Source organism: Mercenaria mercenaria, chromosome 8 (assembly GCF_021730395.1).
Source record: "Mercenaria mercenaria strain notata chromosome 8, MADL_Memer_1, whole genome shotgun sequence".
In the NCBI taxonomy this organism is placed as follows: domain Eukaryota; kingdom Metazoa; phylum Mollusca; class Bivalvia; order Venerida; family Veneridae; genus Mercenaria; species Mercenaria mercenaria.
In genome coordinates this window covers 11,036,129-11,053,353 of record NC_069368.1, presented here as the reverse complement: position 1 = coordinate 11,053,353, position 17,225 = coordinate 11,036,129, and the positions used below count along the sequence as shown (strand labels likewise).

The window sequence follows — 17,225 nt, the reverse complement described above, 5'->3', positions numbered from 1 at the left end:
ACCCCTGCATGGAATCTTACTAGAATGCTGTAAAATAAATATGTGTATGATTTTCTACTTTTGTTTCTAATATTGACTAGATATCAGGGGAGGTAATTTCATGATAAAATCACACCCTTAATTATGACTGGTAACCCATATGGGTGACTCCTCCAGTAGACTGTTAGTAATGTAAGTGGAAGGATAGTACAAGATACAGAAGACACTCCTATTCCAGAAGCTTCCCTGGTTCTTTAGCGTGCCAGGTGTAAAGCACCCATACATGGGACTCTTATCCCAAAGTTAGTAATTTTTAGTTGGAGAAGCGGGGGCTCGAACTCATGACCCCTGGTTTAGTAGTCAGACAGTGTTACCACTGGACCACTGCTTCCGCTCACAAGCTGATTTCAAATTAAGCTTTTTTTGTAGGCAGCTGTTTTAAGGATGTTAAATTTGTAAGAAAAAACATCCCTGATATATAAAAGACCGGGAAAGTCTTGCTTGAGAGGTTGACCAGTTGTGCAAAGAGGAGTATGTCATATATTATATATTACAAATTTATCTTCACTTATTACAAACAAATATAATGTTATCTATTCTACATTGTTTGATAGGCTTGTTCTTTGATGAGAAAAGGATTGTTTATTTGCATGATGTATTGACAAGCAGTCTTTTAAAGTAGGGAGAGTTAGAGAGAATATAAAGTCCAGACATTGATTTATTGCCAGTAGGCTAATTGCCTATTTAGTTGCTACCAATATTTCCATTTGGTTACATCCACCTAAAAGATTGCAGCTACAGGCTAATGTTAGGTTCAGAATGGTAAAAGAAACTCATTATTAAATCACGTGGTACACTGTATATAATATTTTAGCAGTTTTGGTTATACTGAGTAACAAATAGTAAATGGAATTATTATGCCACCCCTTTGAAGAAAGAAGGGTATATTGTTTTGCAGATGTCGGTCGGTCGGTATGTCAGTTTGTCCATAGACCAGTTGGTTTTCGGATGATAACTCAAGAACCCTTGCGCTTAGGATCATGAAAGTTGATAGGGAGGTTGGTCATGACCAGCAGTTTACCCCTATTGATTTTGAGATCAGTAGATCAAAGATCAAGGTCACAGTGACCCGGAACAGTTAAACTGTTTCTGGACGATAACTTGAGAACACTTGTGCCTAGGACCACGAAACTTAAAAGGGAGGTTAATCATGACCAGCAGATGACCCCTATTGATTTTGAGGTCAGAAGGTCAAAGGTCACAGTGACACAGAACAGTAGAACCTTTTTTGCCCAATAACCAGAGAATGCTTTGGTCTAAGATCATATTTGATACGGAGGTCACTTATGACTGGTAAATGACCCATAATTATTGATTTGAGGTCAGTATGTCAAACATCCAGTGCACTGTGACCAAATAACTTCTGTTCCTTGTGCAGTTCCTGAATGCATCAAGGAGGCATTTCTTGTTCTACAAGCTCTTGTTTTCAGTTGTGAAAAGAATGTTTTTTATTCCTAATTTGTAAAAAGTGAAACAGGAAGTTATATTAATTTTAGCATTACTTTTTCATTGCGTGTATGTTGAAAAAATAGTGATAAGATACAATTTGTTTACATTGTTAAAAATTTCTTCTGTATTGTAATATACCCCAAAATATAAGTCCCTGTATGCATAGACCCAATTCCCATACCCTATCTTCTCCAGTAAGAAATCACTTGCCAGACTTGAGATTTGTATTTTGATAAAGATATTTCCAAGAATCATTCCAAAATTAGTTCTTGTAAATCTAAATAAAATTAAGTAGGCGCCCTCGGCATAGCAGAAGACCTGAAATCTGTGGCGTGTATTTTGACAACCAAATTTATAAGGTTTCAGAAAAAAAACAACTTTAAATGCACGTGGCTTTATGGTAATAAATTATCTTAAATGCTTCGTGATGGTTTAAGAGACATTTTTGCTATAAATGTTTGCTTGCATAATTAAAAACTGATTAAGAGCTGTTTATTGACTAGCTAAGATAAATACACAATGGACTGGTAATATTTTCATGAACCTTATGTAGTCATTTTAAAATTGTATTATCAGTGTTTTCAAGTGGTGTTGAAATGTACAACAAAACATCTTTTGAAATTCTCGCAATTTCTATTCACATACTCTGCATATGTAGCAAGTTCATATTTTGTCTACGGTAGATATGCTAAGTTTTCACACAGCAATTTGCTGAATATTTGTGATCATTAGTTATGAGTACTGTAAATGTTCAGAATTTTACCAAAAAAATGATGAGATAGTTAGATACACTTTTTCATCTGAAATATGGTTGAAAAATTGTGCTAAACCCAAAAACAGACAAACAAACAAACAAACAAAGCCTTTGTCATGTTTGGTTCATAATAGTGGTAGGTCAGTAGATTGAAGAAATGTTCTCCTAAAAAATGTCAGATTCAAGTTTGATGAAGTTGGCTTGCAGTATGCCTGATGGAGTGGGGTCTGGGTGTCTAAATCCACCAGGGTAGGTGGAAAGTCAGTTTATAACATGAACCGTCTGTTACTTAAGAAATAATAAGTATCAAAATTAGGTTTATCGTAGAATAAGTTCAATAACCCTCATTTGTCGTTCTTATGCGTATGAATATATCACAAAGGCCTGAGTGATGTATTCCTACACATAAGAACGACAAACGAGGGTTATTCTATGATAAACCTTATTTAGATCCTTATTATTTCGATTCTAACACGACTTACTTCAAACAACGCTGCAGCATTTAGCCAAAACACGGTGCAGGCACAGCATAGTTCAAGGTCAGTTAATTCAGAATAACCCGAGATACATTTTGCTCTACAAGTATGTAGATAATTAGCTGGGCGTGTTAGAGTATAACATAATATATATATTAAACCCAATCAAACAGACAGCTGATAAACTTTTCCTAAAATATTCTTTTTGCATATATCCATGATCCCTAAATACCACTGATTTTAAAAATAATTATTCATATCCATATGGCTTGTATTATGTAAGGTATTTTAAAAATTTTGTTTGTTTTGGGTTTAACGCCGTTTTTCAACAGTATTTCAGTCATGTAACGGCGGGCAGTTAACCTAACCAGTGTTCCTGGATTCTGTACCAGTACAAACCTGTTCTCCGCAAGTAACTGCCAACTTCCCCACATGAATCAGAGGTGGAGGACTAATGATTTCAGACACAATGTCCTTTATCAAATAGTCACGGAGAACATATGCCCCGCCCGAGGATCGAACTCACGACCCCGCGATCCGTAGACCGACGCTCTACCTACTGAGCTAAGCGGGCGGGCATTTTAAAAAAGATGACTAAACAAAAATATAAATGAAGTCCTGTTTTTCAGAAAATTGATGTAATGGGGAAGCTGGTCGATGACTTGATCTCCAAAACTCATGAATTTCTTCAGCCTAATCCTGGTAAGTTTCATTTCTGTGGTAATTTCATTTTAGATTGTTTATTTTTTGCAAATATATTATTCAGTGATATTTTAGCGCAGGAAGGCTTATACTGCAATTTGAAATTGACTTTTGACCCATTTATTACATTTAGATGGTGGAAACTTCCTTTATAATTGATTTTTGAAATATTGCAAGTTTCTTATGAAATACTATATTTTTAGTTCGTCTGATTTATGGAAAAAATCGATGAAGTATTGTCGTCACTTGATCGTCGGCATTGGCGTTGGTTAAATTTTTTGTTTAGATTCACCATTTCTCAAAAACTATAAGAGCTACAGTTTGAAACTTTGCACACATTTTTATCATCATTAGATGACTTAGTAGGCCAAGAACCATAACACTGATATGTATTTTGTCAAAATTATAGCCATTTTTATACTTATAAGGTTTCTTGGTTATATTTTTTGTTTAGGTCCACCATTTCTCAAAAACTGTAAGAGCTACAGGTTTAAAACTTGGCACACCTGTTTATCATCATTAGATGACTGTGTAGGCTAAGAACCATAACTCTGATATGCATTTTGTCAGAATTATGGCCCTTTTTGTACTTAGAAAATCTGAACTCTTAACTCTTTTCTTACATATTGTCCAGCACTTGCAGACGAGCGATGGCATCCATAGACGGTGCTCTTGTTTAAGGCTTACTTGATAAAAATAGTTCTGACAAATATTCTGGAGTGGAACTTATCCTGAAGTCATTGAAAACTTCAGATCTATCCTTTTAGATTGATTTCTTAGTATATAAAGGTTTATGGTACATTTACAGCTTCCAGAGCAAAACTGTCCGCTATGGGTTCATTTCAAAAGATTCGAGGACAGGCAAAGAGCGCATTGTACCCACAACCAGAGGGAACGCTGGGAGAACATATGCAAAAACATGGGCAAGATTTAGGAGAAGATTCACTTTTTGGTAAGACATTTTCAAGGCCTCAGATTTTTAAGGGCTGGTCCCAGTTTCAGGCTTTTTATTGCCAGAGTTTCCCTATATAGCTCTATCGGAAAAGAGATTTCTGGCTTTTACAATGTAAGTTTTCAGGCTTCAAGTTCTTGACTGACTCCTAGACCTGATTTTCATTTAAACATAACTTTTCATTGATGCAGATATGTGATATGACTTAAAATATAGAACTACAGTACATTTGTGGACAACACCAGTTACTGTGACAGGTATCAACATTGCACATATTAAGCAGTTGTTTTTATCTGGACAAATGGGATAGTATCAGCCTGTTATTGTCATTCTGTACGGGAAGGGCTCACATTAGGAATATGTGATTTCAAGGTAATAACAACAATATCAACATTTACGATAATTTTGTTCACTGCTAATGACAAGTGTAGAAACTTGAGAAAAGGGAATGGTTGAAGTTAATTTGAATGCCAATTTCTTATTGAGAATATTACTATTTTTAGAATATTTTGATGAAACATTCATTATAAGTGTTATAACACTCCCAGATACATAGTATATGGGGGCTGTATTGGCGTCATGCATGTCCGTTGGTCTGTCCATCCTTCGGTCATTTACGTTGGCTTCATCTTTTATTATCTGCTGGGAAGATTTTTATAAATCAATTATTAATCACTTCAAGGTTGCCGTTTGACCTATGATTGTGTCAGTGCTATGTTAAACCCACAAAAAAATCTTATTACACACATATACATAATATATACTTATAATGTATTAAGTTCAGAAATATAGAAAATTTAGAAAAACTTCATACACATGCACAAAATATGGTGCCAGAGAAAAGTGTTTCTTTTTATTTTTCTATTTTCAAATGGACCAGAAAAATGTAATAGAGTTGTGTATTTTTTCCACTGCTTTACATCAAAATGTTTTTTAAAAGTACCACTCCTGAAACATCATGTTTTAAAATTAAACCCAACCTCTAAAACCCTTGCATCTAAACTCTTTTTTTTTCTTTCAAGAAAGTCAAAAGTGTTTTGTCCGAACAAATACTCTTTTTAATAGACTTAAACAAGATTATAAAATTATAGATGGAATCTTTATAAATTTAAATGCTTACTATCCAGAAGGTGATTGAAGCTCAGTGAAACCACAGTATTGTTACACCAACAAAACATTACAACTTTTGATAGAAGAGAGTCTAATTGGCCTTTTAATGAAGCCTCTATTAAATATCTCTTATAAATGAAGTGTTTTTCAGTTAAAGCTAAGTGGTTGAAGTGTGTTATGTTCATTTTAATAAGTTTTATGTGATTCCTCTACTGAAATTGAAGAACTCTTAGTTATTGCATGATAATCATTTTCATCATTTAGGCAGGCAGATCTATGTTAACTCAGTACTCCTTGTATCTAAACCTTATCATGCTGGACACGATTGATTCTGCCTTTACCACCAGTGTAGATATTGATCAGCCTGCACATCCATGCAGTCTGATCAAGATCTGCACTGTTTGCCATTCAGTCAGTATCATTTTGGTAAGCACCCCTTTTAACAGTCAATGGTACTGTCCAGATTTAAAGATGGACAAGTTCATTATAGAAATTTAGCAGGGTAAGGGTTAACCAAGTTTATAGTGTGTGTATAGTCCTATTGTCTATTTCAAACAGAGTTGATAACCAAACAGTTTTACACCAGTATTTTGAGATTATGGTATAGAATCTTAAATGAAAACCAGTGAAACATAATCTTTAACCCTTACCCTGCTCAGTTTCTAAAATGGACTGGCCCATAATTCAGTTTGGGCAATACCATTTATTATTTAATGGGGTGTTCAGCGAAAGTTTATTGAATGAATAGCAAACAGTGCAGACCATGATCAGCCAGCATGGACATGCAGGTTGATCTTGGTCTGCACTGTTCGCAAATGCAAAATCACTTGCGGCCAGCAGGCTAAAGGCTAATAGGGATCTAACTCTATGTAAATGACCTTTTGTTATCCCCCGCCGATGAAATCAGGAGGGGGGTATTGAAATGGCGTTGTCTGTCCGTCATGCCCGTGCGTGTGTGCGTGCCTGGGTCCGTCCGCAGCCATATCTCAGTAACTAGCTGGTAGAATTTCATGAAACTTGAAATAAACATGAACCAACATACTGCGATGATGCCCGTCAAGTTTTTTTTTTTGATTGGTCAATTTTCTTTAGAGTTATTGCCTTTGATTTAATGAAAAATGCCCAAAAATGTCCGTCCGCAGCCATTTCTCAGTAACTATCATGTAGAATTTCATAAAACTTGAAATAAACATGCACCAACATACTGCGAGAATGCCCGTCAAGTTTTTTTTTTTGATTGGTCAATTTCCCTTAGAGTTATTGCCCTTGATTTTAATGAAAAATCCACGTCTGCAGCAATTTCTCAGTAACAAGCTGGTAGAATTTCATGAAACTTGAAATAAATATGAACCAACATACTTCAATGATGCCTGTCTTTTTTTTTTAATTGGTCAATTTTCCTTAGAGTTATTGCCCTTTAATTGTTTAAAAATCTACAGATTTGTACTTAACAAACCAACCAATTGGTAGAATTTCATTAAACGTCTTTCATTCTTTTCAATGAACATTTATTATAAACATGCGAAGTTTGCCTTGGTCACACCCCCTCCCCATCCCCCCCTCCCAAAAAAAAGATTCTTTTTTATTCCTTTTTATTATTTTTTTCAAACCTTCCATGAATATTTATCAACATGCAAAGTTGTACCATTCCCCCACCTCACTCCTCCACCCAGTCATGCCCACCACCCCAAGCATGCATCCCCCCCCCCCCCCCCCCCCCCCCCCTCACCCATTTTTTTTTTTCTTTTAAATTTTCCATCAATATTTATAATCAACATAATTATGATGTTTTGTACCCTCACCCAGTCACCCTTGCTGCCCCCCCCCCACCACCACCAAAAAATAGCATTCATTTTCTGTTAAACTGATTTTGACTAATGAAATTATTTCCCTCTTATTAACATCCTTAACTTTTTGCTGGATATACTGTTTTGCTGTTCCTCACCACAAACCCTTTTGGCAGGGGATACCAATTCATGGAATTTGCTTGTTTAAATAAGTCTCTAATAGTCTAGAGTATACAACAAAATGAAAATGAATCATAAAATGTTAATACATTGTAACCTGTAACCATTGGAAGAAATCATACTTTTGCAACATTTCCTGTGAGAGAACAGTCCTTTAGGTGATATAACCAGAGAACCTCATGCTGAACATCAATGTAAAAATGTTGTAATTGGCTATCTGATTTTTGCATCACCAGGAAATAAATTTTCAAAATGCAGGATGAAAGGTTAAGGAAGTGTGAACAAGTATGATAAGATCATTCAATTTTATCTTGATCCTCCTTGCTTTTCTTTGATTATACCAATTTTCTGGAGCCGTTTAAATGTTTGCTGCATTGCTATAATGAACTTGTCCATCTTTCAGTTTGGACAGTACCACTAACTGTTAAAAAGGGTGCTTACCAAAAATGATACTGACTGAATGGCGAACAGTGCAGACCATGATCAGCCTGCACAGACACCTAAATTCCAGTTTTTAATGTGAAATTGGAGTTTGGGAAGTATTTAATGCTAAGGCGTAAAAAACAAAATTGTTTGTTTCCACTATCCCGACCTACCCTAAATTTTTGGCCTGACCCTAAATGTTTTTATGGCCTTTTAGAATATTTTTTTCAACTTTTTGACAAAAAGTTAACAAACTACACTTGTTATGCTTTAAACATGGTCGCTGATGTTAGAAATCAACTTCGTGATGCTCTAAAGGCATAACCCCCTTATTTGTATTCATTTTTGACACAAAAATAATTTCCGAAAAGTCTCCATTAATAAAAAAATATTTAAAAAAAATTTTTTTTCCGACCTGCCTACCCTAATTTTTTTGAGCATGTTACCGGAAACAAAGAATTCTTTTTAGACCTAAATATGTTTTAATGTAGTTTTGTAGATCTTCTTATTCAGTGCAAGCACTTTCATCCAGTTTGTAGACAACTGACCAGTGGTTCCATATTTTAGCCCTACAGTTTGTTTAACCTTTAGCGGTAAGGGTTAAAATTGTCCTAAAATTTGTCTTAAATTTTTTTTTACAAGGGGCTGGACAGCCTGCTATAACTACATATGTTAGCAGATTCAATTGATTCCTCACTGAGAGGATGAAATATGAAAATCTTCATTAACAGACAGAAGCAAACCAGCTGAATAAATGATTGTCAAGAGAATAGGAAACTTATAAGTGGACGCCAAGAAATACTTACTGCGGTATTGATGTTTGCATTTGTTTACTAGACATTGACGAATTCGTACAACAATCAGACTGGTGTATAATGTCCCTAGATGGTACAGAATAATTGTTTCATTTCTGTGTTCTTTTCATTACAGTATATCTAGTCCCTTAGCACAATGAAAATGATTATTTGTATGAGGGGAGATTACTCTGACAGTCAGGGAAGACTACTCTTACAGACTAGGATCTTGAAAACTAAAACAGAAAACATTCAATGTTTGCTTTTTCTGGCTTGAGTACTTTATGAATGATATTCACTTGACAGATATGTTTGCACAGATTTTATATTATTTCCTTGAGGACTTACACATGTTTTCTTCCATGTACAAGACTTAAAGGTCAAGATTCCCGTGAAAAGTTTTTTGCTACTGACTTGTTTATGCTTTTTTTGAAAAAATGCTGTTTCATTCCTACAAGTTTGTGCAAAAAAATTGACGGCTACTTTTTTTAAAATAGTAGAGTTTTTATCGCTGCCCTGCATCGTGCCCATACAAAAGGGTTTTAAGTTGTGCATGTGAGCGGTTTCTCAAAAAATTTAGGCCAAATGCTTTCAAACTTCATACATGTTTTGGGCATAGAATGACCTCAGGGGGCTGTTACATAATTTGTTTTTCTTTTTTAAAATTATGCCCTTTTTAAAACTTAAAAATGTTGCTAAAGCTTTTGTATGTAAGTAGTATTATTGGAAGGGCTTCAAATAGTTGATTTTTTTAAAATAATTTGCCCCTAACCTTAGCCTGTGGGGCAAGTTTCTCCCCTTTGCGACCAGTGAGCCCAAGACACCCTGCACACCCGGCAGTTATCTGGCGCACTGTTCGTATTCGTCAGTGTTTTTTAAAGTAAAACACCCCTTAAAATAATAGGTATGCCCAGATTGAATGAGGATAGTCCATTTTAGAAATTAAGCAGGCTAAGGGCTAAGTAGTACACTAAAAGCAATGTAATGTAATTGAACTGAATCCCATAATTATTTTCATTCATTGACAAGGCTGTTGAATAGTTGAGAATTGCTGTCCTCTGACAGCTCTTGTTATTAGGTTTTTGATTTAGTGATTATGATCATGGTGATGATGATGATGATGATGATGGTGATTTAAAGTGGACTTACTGGATCAGATGAGGTTTTTAAAGGTTCCTTTTATTTAAAATATTTTAGTATCTCGCTATTGAAGCTGAAATAATCATGTGAAAGCAATATGTGTGAAAAATGAAATACAAATAATTACGCTCTTTGTCATCTGTCACTTTCAGTGTTTTGCGAAAATAAGTTAGTATCATATATCAAGAAATTGGTAATGTAAACAATTTTGCCCGTAAGTAATATATCATGTAGTAAGGAAAATTACGCTGTCTAAAAATTGATGTTTCATCCATAGAGGAATGTTTGGCAAGGGGCTGGCTATCCCTCTTTTTGAAATTTTAAGTTCATTTATCAGTACAAGTTTTTTACATAATTTATTTAATTTTGTGGAGTACCTAAAATCTCTTGTTAACCCTCGGGCCAAAAATGCAAAAAGGCGTATATTTTCCCCCTGTAGGCCCCGTTTCCCGACTATACGCGGTTATCGGACCCCCCAGGCGGCGTTTTTCGAGTAAAGTCGCGGCAGAGTCATGCTGTTTGCGTCACACTTTTTAAATTTTTTTGATAACCCCGGTAAAAGCAAAATTTTTTTGCTCCCGGTATTATTCTTAGTTTTTAAAATTATCAATTTGCTAATAATTATTTTCCCTTGTTACAATAATTTTTTTTTGAAAATATGAGAAAAGGGAAAAAAAAAAGACAAACCCGCGTTTTTCGTTATACAGTTTTAAAAAGTTTTAAAATGTCGGTTTGCCGAAAATTTTCTTACTTTGAAAAAAAAATATTTATTATCTGCTAATTTTGACGTATCAGTTTCGTGGGGATGTGAATTTGACGATGAATTTTATTATCAGAGAAAGAATCCCGGGAAAATGTTAGTTTTAGAAAGCTGAAATATTCTACTTACATCGCATTAAATTGAAATATTTAAAAATAACACAAAAAAAACTTTTTTCTACATAAAAATTGTTAGTAAACCTTTTGTAAATTTTAATAATTTTCAAAGGTGGGTGTAAAATATTACAATTAACGGTCTCGGCGGGTCATACAACATTTGTTAAGTTTAGAAATTAATTTACATCAAAAAAAACCATGATACCCCAAAAAAAAAGGGTGTTTTTTAAAATAATGTATGTAAATATCTGAAAAATTTGCATTTAATTTGTGGAATTTTAATGTGTTTACAGTGAAAAAAGTAAAAAAAATCGGAAATGTTAAATTTATTTTTTTTAACGAAATGGGTGTGTAAAAAGGGGAATTTTTCGAAGTGAAATTTCAAATTTTTTTCTTTTTGGGTATAAGTTACGGCCCCTTTAAAGTGGAATTTAAATATTTGTTAAAATTGGAAGTTTTGATAATTAAGTTTGATTTCCCCATTTTAATATATTTCCATGCTTATTTAAAATTGATGCATGGGGGAATGTAAAATTATGATAAGACAGATGATGTACTTCGAGTCGGGTGGTAAATTCTTATTCGCCGCAGCAGTATTTTATATATCGGCCTCGGGGATTAAGGTAGATTGCATGTTCTGATTTTCGCCAATGTAAATTTGATTAACCCCATTTTCAAATTTTCAAAATACACAAAAAATTTTGAAAAATAAAAATTTTTGTTTCATTAAAAAAAGTTTAGGGGGGAAAATTCACTCTTTATAAATTTTTTGCAAAAAAAAATTTTTTCTACATTGTAGATTTACTGAAACTTTCACAGTTGTAAATAAATTTATATTTTATTAAATTTTTTTAAAATGTAATTATGGGTTTGGGATTTTATTTTGGAGATATTTGCCCAGATTAAAGGATTTTTATGACATTATTTTGGTTATATAGCATGTCAAACTCTAATTTTTAACATTTTTTATCTTTAAAAGGCAGTAACATTGTTATTTAAATTAATTAATTTTTTAATATCCAGGTAACTAGGTTGATGATTCATGAAATGATTTTTTTTGCGAGCCAGGCCCGACTTATTTTAGTGTTATCCTTAACTGTCGTTTAAGATGTCATAACTACCTTAACCCCCTGAACAACAAAAAACCCTTTTTTTCAACCGGGCGGGGATTCTGGTATTTTTTCTGGTGTGGGAAAAATTCTTTTTAAATGGGTTGTAAGACTACTGTCATGCGTAAATGAAGTATTTTGAAGTACATAATGTTTAAAATTATGTAGTAATTTATATTTTTTAAAAAAAGGGAAAAAAATCCAATACCTTAAATTTCTCTTTGTTCCTCATGTATATTTTCAATTCAAAAAAAAGTTATTTTATCAAAAATCATAACGTTACTCGCAAATGTAAAAAACAGGAAATAAGTTAAGATGCATTTGTCTTTGAAAACGTCTTTGACATTTTTCCCGTGATGGCCGTTTTGGGTTTTCCCGCGCTTTTTTTTAAAAACGCTACTATAAAAAAATATTCTAAAAAAAAAGTTTTATTTTTGATTTTATTTTACTTTTACAAAATTCTTTAATATGATATGCAAGAAAAAGATTTGATCATGGCTAGGATGCAGTAGGAATATCTGGCCTTTGGGGAAACTGTTTACGAGGAGCCCGTTACCCCCCCTTAACGTTCCTCAAGCCAGATTTTCCAATCTGTACCCCAACTGTGAAAAAATCTTATATTTGCAATATACAACTGAAAACTTTAGTTTGGCTGAGCATGATGCCATTCAAGGGGGCCCAAATTTTGTTGGTTTAGCATGGTTGCGTTTTGGTTCAAAAAATTTCCCCCGGCCTGTCTTAAATCTGTTCATTTCATATCAGTGATGCATGATTTTAAATGCAAAATCTCTTTCAAATGTCTATTTTTTATTTTTCTTCCTTTAAAAGTTGTTTTTTAGTAAGGTTAAGTTTTCATTCCTTTTTTCAAATGTGTTGTTGTGCTCCAATTTTTGCCAGTATCATTTATGACTATTATAATGGATTATTTATATGTAAACAAACTGAGTGTTTGGCTAGGCAGAAGACAGTATATCACAAGTCCACCAGCCCTGAGTCATATGGAGTTGTCATTTGTGGAAAAAAACACTTGACTTTTTAATATCATTGACAAGATGTTGTTCAATCCATGTCAAACATATCATATAGGCTAAGTACTGTGAAATCATTATTTTTCTTGTAATGTCATTGAGCGAAATTGGCTAATTCTTTTGGGTTTCAAAAAAAGGCGTAAAAAAAAAAATTGTTTTTTTTCCTGTATCCAACCCGCCCAAAATTTTTTTGGCCCCCGGGCCCCAAATGTTTTTTTTGGCCCTTGGAGAATTTTTTTTTTTAAATTTTTTAACAAAATTTTTAAAAAAATGCACTTTTTTGCTTTAAAAAAGGTAAAGAGTTAGAATTAAACTTGTTGATGCCCTTAAAAGGCATAACCCCCTAATTTGTATTCATTTTTTGACACAAAAATTATTTCTGAAAAGTCTCACTTAATAAAAAAAATCCGCAAAAAAATTCTAATTTTTTTTAAAATATTACCGGAAACAAAGAATTTTTTTTAGGCCAGATAGTTATATTACTATTTCACTGAGATTAAATTTTGTGGATTTACTCAACCATGAAATCCATAAAAATTAGCATGCAATAAATATTCATGAATTTACAGTATACAGTGTACATGTAAAGTACTTGAAAAATGAACATCGGAAGTTGAATTTAAACGGTTAGAATGAAACTCCGGTCCAAACAAGATAAAATTATATTCCCGTTTTTTTAGTTTATTCATTTCCTTTTTGAAGGGGGATAATAGTGAATCTTTTTAGTAGACATAAATTTTTATAAATTTTCACACATGAAACCAGGGGGGATTATTCAGTACTAAGTGAATTTCCAACAACAAACAAGAAATACCAGAGGTAATGGTGTATTTTTTCTACATTTAGTCAGAAAAAAGGTAGAATGGTGATTTAAATAAATTTGGTCAGTTTTTTATTTTGCATATAATGTCAGTCCCAAATTTCCAATTTTAAAAGTTTTATCCCTTTCCCGCTAATTTCTATAATGAACTTGTCCTCTTTCAATTTGGACAGTCCCTTCGGTTAAAAGGGAAAATATACCAAAAAAAATACTGATTGAAGGTGAACAGTGCAACTGATCATTTGCACAGATTTTTCAGGTTCATGATCTACACTAGTGCAAAAAGGCAGAATCAACAAGTCCAGCATGATAAGGGTTAAATAAAATTTTTAGTATTGTCGCACTTTAGGAAATGTTGAGTTTTGGTTAAAATTTTTGTTTATTCCCTTTTTTTTGAAAGTTTTAAAATTTTTTAAAGCTTTGAAAATTTGTATACTGGATTGGTTATCGTTATTGTTTACTTATAGGCCAAAAACCATTTTCCGTCTTTTATTTTATCAGAATTAGGACCTTCTTAAGTTAAACGTTGTATTTTTAATTTGTCCACATTTCTTGAATATATAAAATATAATTTTAGCCTTTTTTTAAAATTTTTTTAAACATCGTAATGAGTAATTTTTTATTGCATTTGCTGCAACACCATAGAGGGAACAACATTTAAAACGTGGTTTTTTTTTACATGAGTGATCTCCATTATCGTCGGGTTATTTTCGTGTTTGGGGAAAGGGACGATTATTGGAAATGGACAATTGCCCTTATTAGTTGGCACGTTTTTTTCTGCCTTTGGCCAGTGTAGATTGATCCATGAGTTGACTTTATCGCATGGGTTTTCAATTCAGGCAAGACCCCCTTTTAAAGTCAATGGTACTGTCTAAATTGAAAGACCGACAAGTTCATTGTAAAAATTTACCAGGGTATGAGTTAGAAACTGATGATACGAGATACACAGTTAGAAACTGATTATATAGGATACTTAATAATCTGAATGTTGCGTAGTGTCAACTAATTCTATATAAGGAACAAAAATTTCAGTAAAAGTTAGGGGGGTCTTGCTGGGGATTAAATTTAAACAAACCAAAATCCTGTTTATAGTTTAAAGAAAATGTTTAGTGACAAGGTACCATGAACAACTAAGTTTGAAGAGTTGCTTATTGTAATTACACTGACCAGAATAAACAGGCTTCATATCCTGTTGGTTTCTCTTTGTGTTGTGATATTGACAAGCTAAATGAAACATGTTGGTTCAATAGCAATAAATTTCATTATTTTCAGAAAGTGTCTTTCATATTTTTAAAAATTAACACCCTTTAGTAAATTTTCTTTTCATTCAGGATATTTTATGTTTTCTTTTTTTGTTATGTTCTACAAAGGGGGAAATATATAGCTGCTACTTCGTTCATCCATCCATTTGTTAAATACTTTGTAACCAAAAAATACGCAATAAAGGTCCGTATTTCTCAGCCACCATTGGCTTGAAGTCAGCAAACTTCACACTCCCAAAAGGAGAAGCACATTTTATCTTCATGTTTTGGTTGGATGATTTTCCACTGAGTTATTGCCCTTTCTACATTCAGTATGATATTCAGTATGATTTTTCTATATTTTCTATATGATGTTCATCTACATTCAGTGTGATATTCAGTATGATGTTTCTATATTTTCAGTATAATGTTCATCAACACTCAGTATGATATTCAGTATGATTTTTCTATATTTTCTATATGATGTTCATCTACATTCAGTATGATATTCAGTACAATGTTTCTATATTTTCAGTATGATGTTCATCTACATTCAGTATGATGTTTCTATACTTATGTCTCCCACCACACAGTGATTTGCTTGAGTCTGTGTGTATTTCTGTCACAAAGCTTGTCCGCACCCTAAGTCGATCATTTCTCATCCGATTTTCACCAGACTTGAACAAAATGTGTCTGACAATCAGACCTCAGCCAAGTTTGATAACTAGCCAAATCGGTCACGGCATTTTGGAGTTATGGCCCTTGAATTACCAAAAATCAGCCTTTTTACTCTTGTCCGCACTCTAAGTCAAACATTTCTCATCTGATCTTCACCAAACTTGAACAAAATGTGTTTGACCATGAGACCTCGGCCAGGTTCAATAACTAGCCAAATCAGTCAAGGCATTTTGGAGTTATGGCCCTTGAATTACAGAAAAATCAGCCTTTTTACTCTTGTCCGCACTCTAAGTCAAAGATTTCTCATTCGATCTTCACCAGACTTGAACAAAATGTGTTTTACCATGAGACCTCGGTCAAGTTCGATAACTAGCCAAATCGGTCCAGGCATTTTGGAGTTATGGCCCTTAAATTAAAGAAAAATCAGTCTTTTTACTCTTGTCCGCTCTCTAAGTAGAACATTTCTCATCTGATCTTCACCAAACTTGAACAAAATGTGTTTGACCATAAGACCTCAGCTAAGTTCGATAACTAGCCAAATCTGCCCAGGCACTTTTGAATTATGGCCCTTGAATTACTGATTGGATCCACTCGTCCAGACCATCTAATTGGATCCACCCATCTAAACCATTTAGAGAAACTAGACATTTTTCATAGGGGCAGTTGTGGGAGACATGTGCTTTTCTCAAAAGCATCTCTAGTTTCAGTATAATGTTCATCAGCACTCAGTATGATATTCAGTATGATGTTTCTATATTTTCTGCACTATGTTCTACATTCAGTATGGTATTTAGTATGATCTTTCTGTATTTTCAGCAAGGTGCTCCTCTAGTTTACTGAGTTGATAAATGTTTCTCTATTTTCAGCATGATGTATCTTCAGTATTCGATGCCTCTCTTTTTCAAGTTGATATTCCACTATTTAGTTTGATGTTCATTTATTTATAGTTCACTGTTCCTATACTTTCAGGTCAGAGTTTGGTAGATGCAGGAGAATCATTTAAAAGACTAGCAGAAGTAAAATATTCTTTAGAGGAAAATGTTAAACAAAATTTTCTAGAACCGTGGTCACATCTTTCAACTAAGGATTTAAAAGAAGTAAATGTGAGTATACATAGGGAATAATGAACTATACCATTGATAGAAAGACAGGTCATTAACCTTTAATGAAAAAATATAATGCTGGACATGATTGATTCTGCCTTTTTTCACCAGTGCAGACCATGATCAGTCTGCACATCCATGCAGTCTGATCATGACTTGCACTGTTCGCCATATTTAACAGTTAGTGGTTGTATTTACGGGTTTTTAGTTCACATAGTGCTCAGACTGGTCTTTGATGAAATATGTTCTTTTTCCTGCAGTAAAAATTAATATTAAATGCTGGTGTATTACTCAATCTTTCAGCATCATAGAAAAAAGTTATCTGGACGAAGATTAGACTTTGACTGTAAACGAAGGAAAAAGGAAAAAGGTAGGTCCTTGGTAATCTGTCTAAATATAGAATGTGTGTTTTCATTTTGATGTGATGGTTTTACCTATCTATAGAAGTTTTTGCATTATTCATATCAAAGGTTGAATGGAGAACGGTTGTAACTAATTATATCTCCCACACCACTGTGGTGGGAGACATATTGATTTACTCCCGTCTGTGTGTGTGTCCATTTG

General features: G+C 33.6%; 1 protein-coding gene across 3 annotated transcripts in view; it reads left to right on the top strand.

Annotated features, from left to right (window-relative positions):
* Positions 1 to 17,225, top strand: part of LOC123523061 (endophilin-A2-like) — a 50,527-nt gene that overhangs the window by 9,425 nt on the left and 23,877 nt on the right. For 2 of the 3 annotated variants that reach the window (XM_053549372.1, XM_053549371.1), the window contains exons 3-6: positions 3,348 to 3,420; positions 4,229 to 4,372; positions 16,528 to 16,661; positions 16,965 to 17,031. In XM_053549372.1, the coding sequence (XP_053405347.1) occupies positions 3,348 to 3,420; positions 4,229 to 4,372; positions 16,528 to 16,661; positions 16,965 to 17,031 (418 nt within the window). Of the gene's footprint in view, positions 1 to 3,347; positions 3,421 to 4,228; positions 4,373 to 16,527; positions 16,662 to 16,964; positions 17,033 to 17,225 lie in introns of all 3 variants that reach the window. The other variant, XM_053549373.1, reaches the window with a different exon arrangement.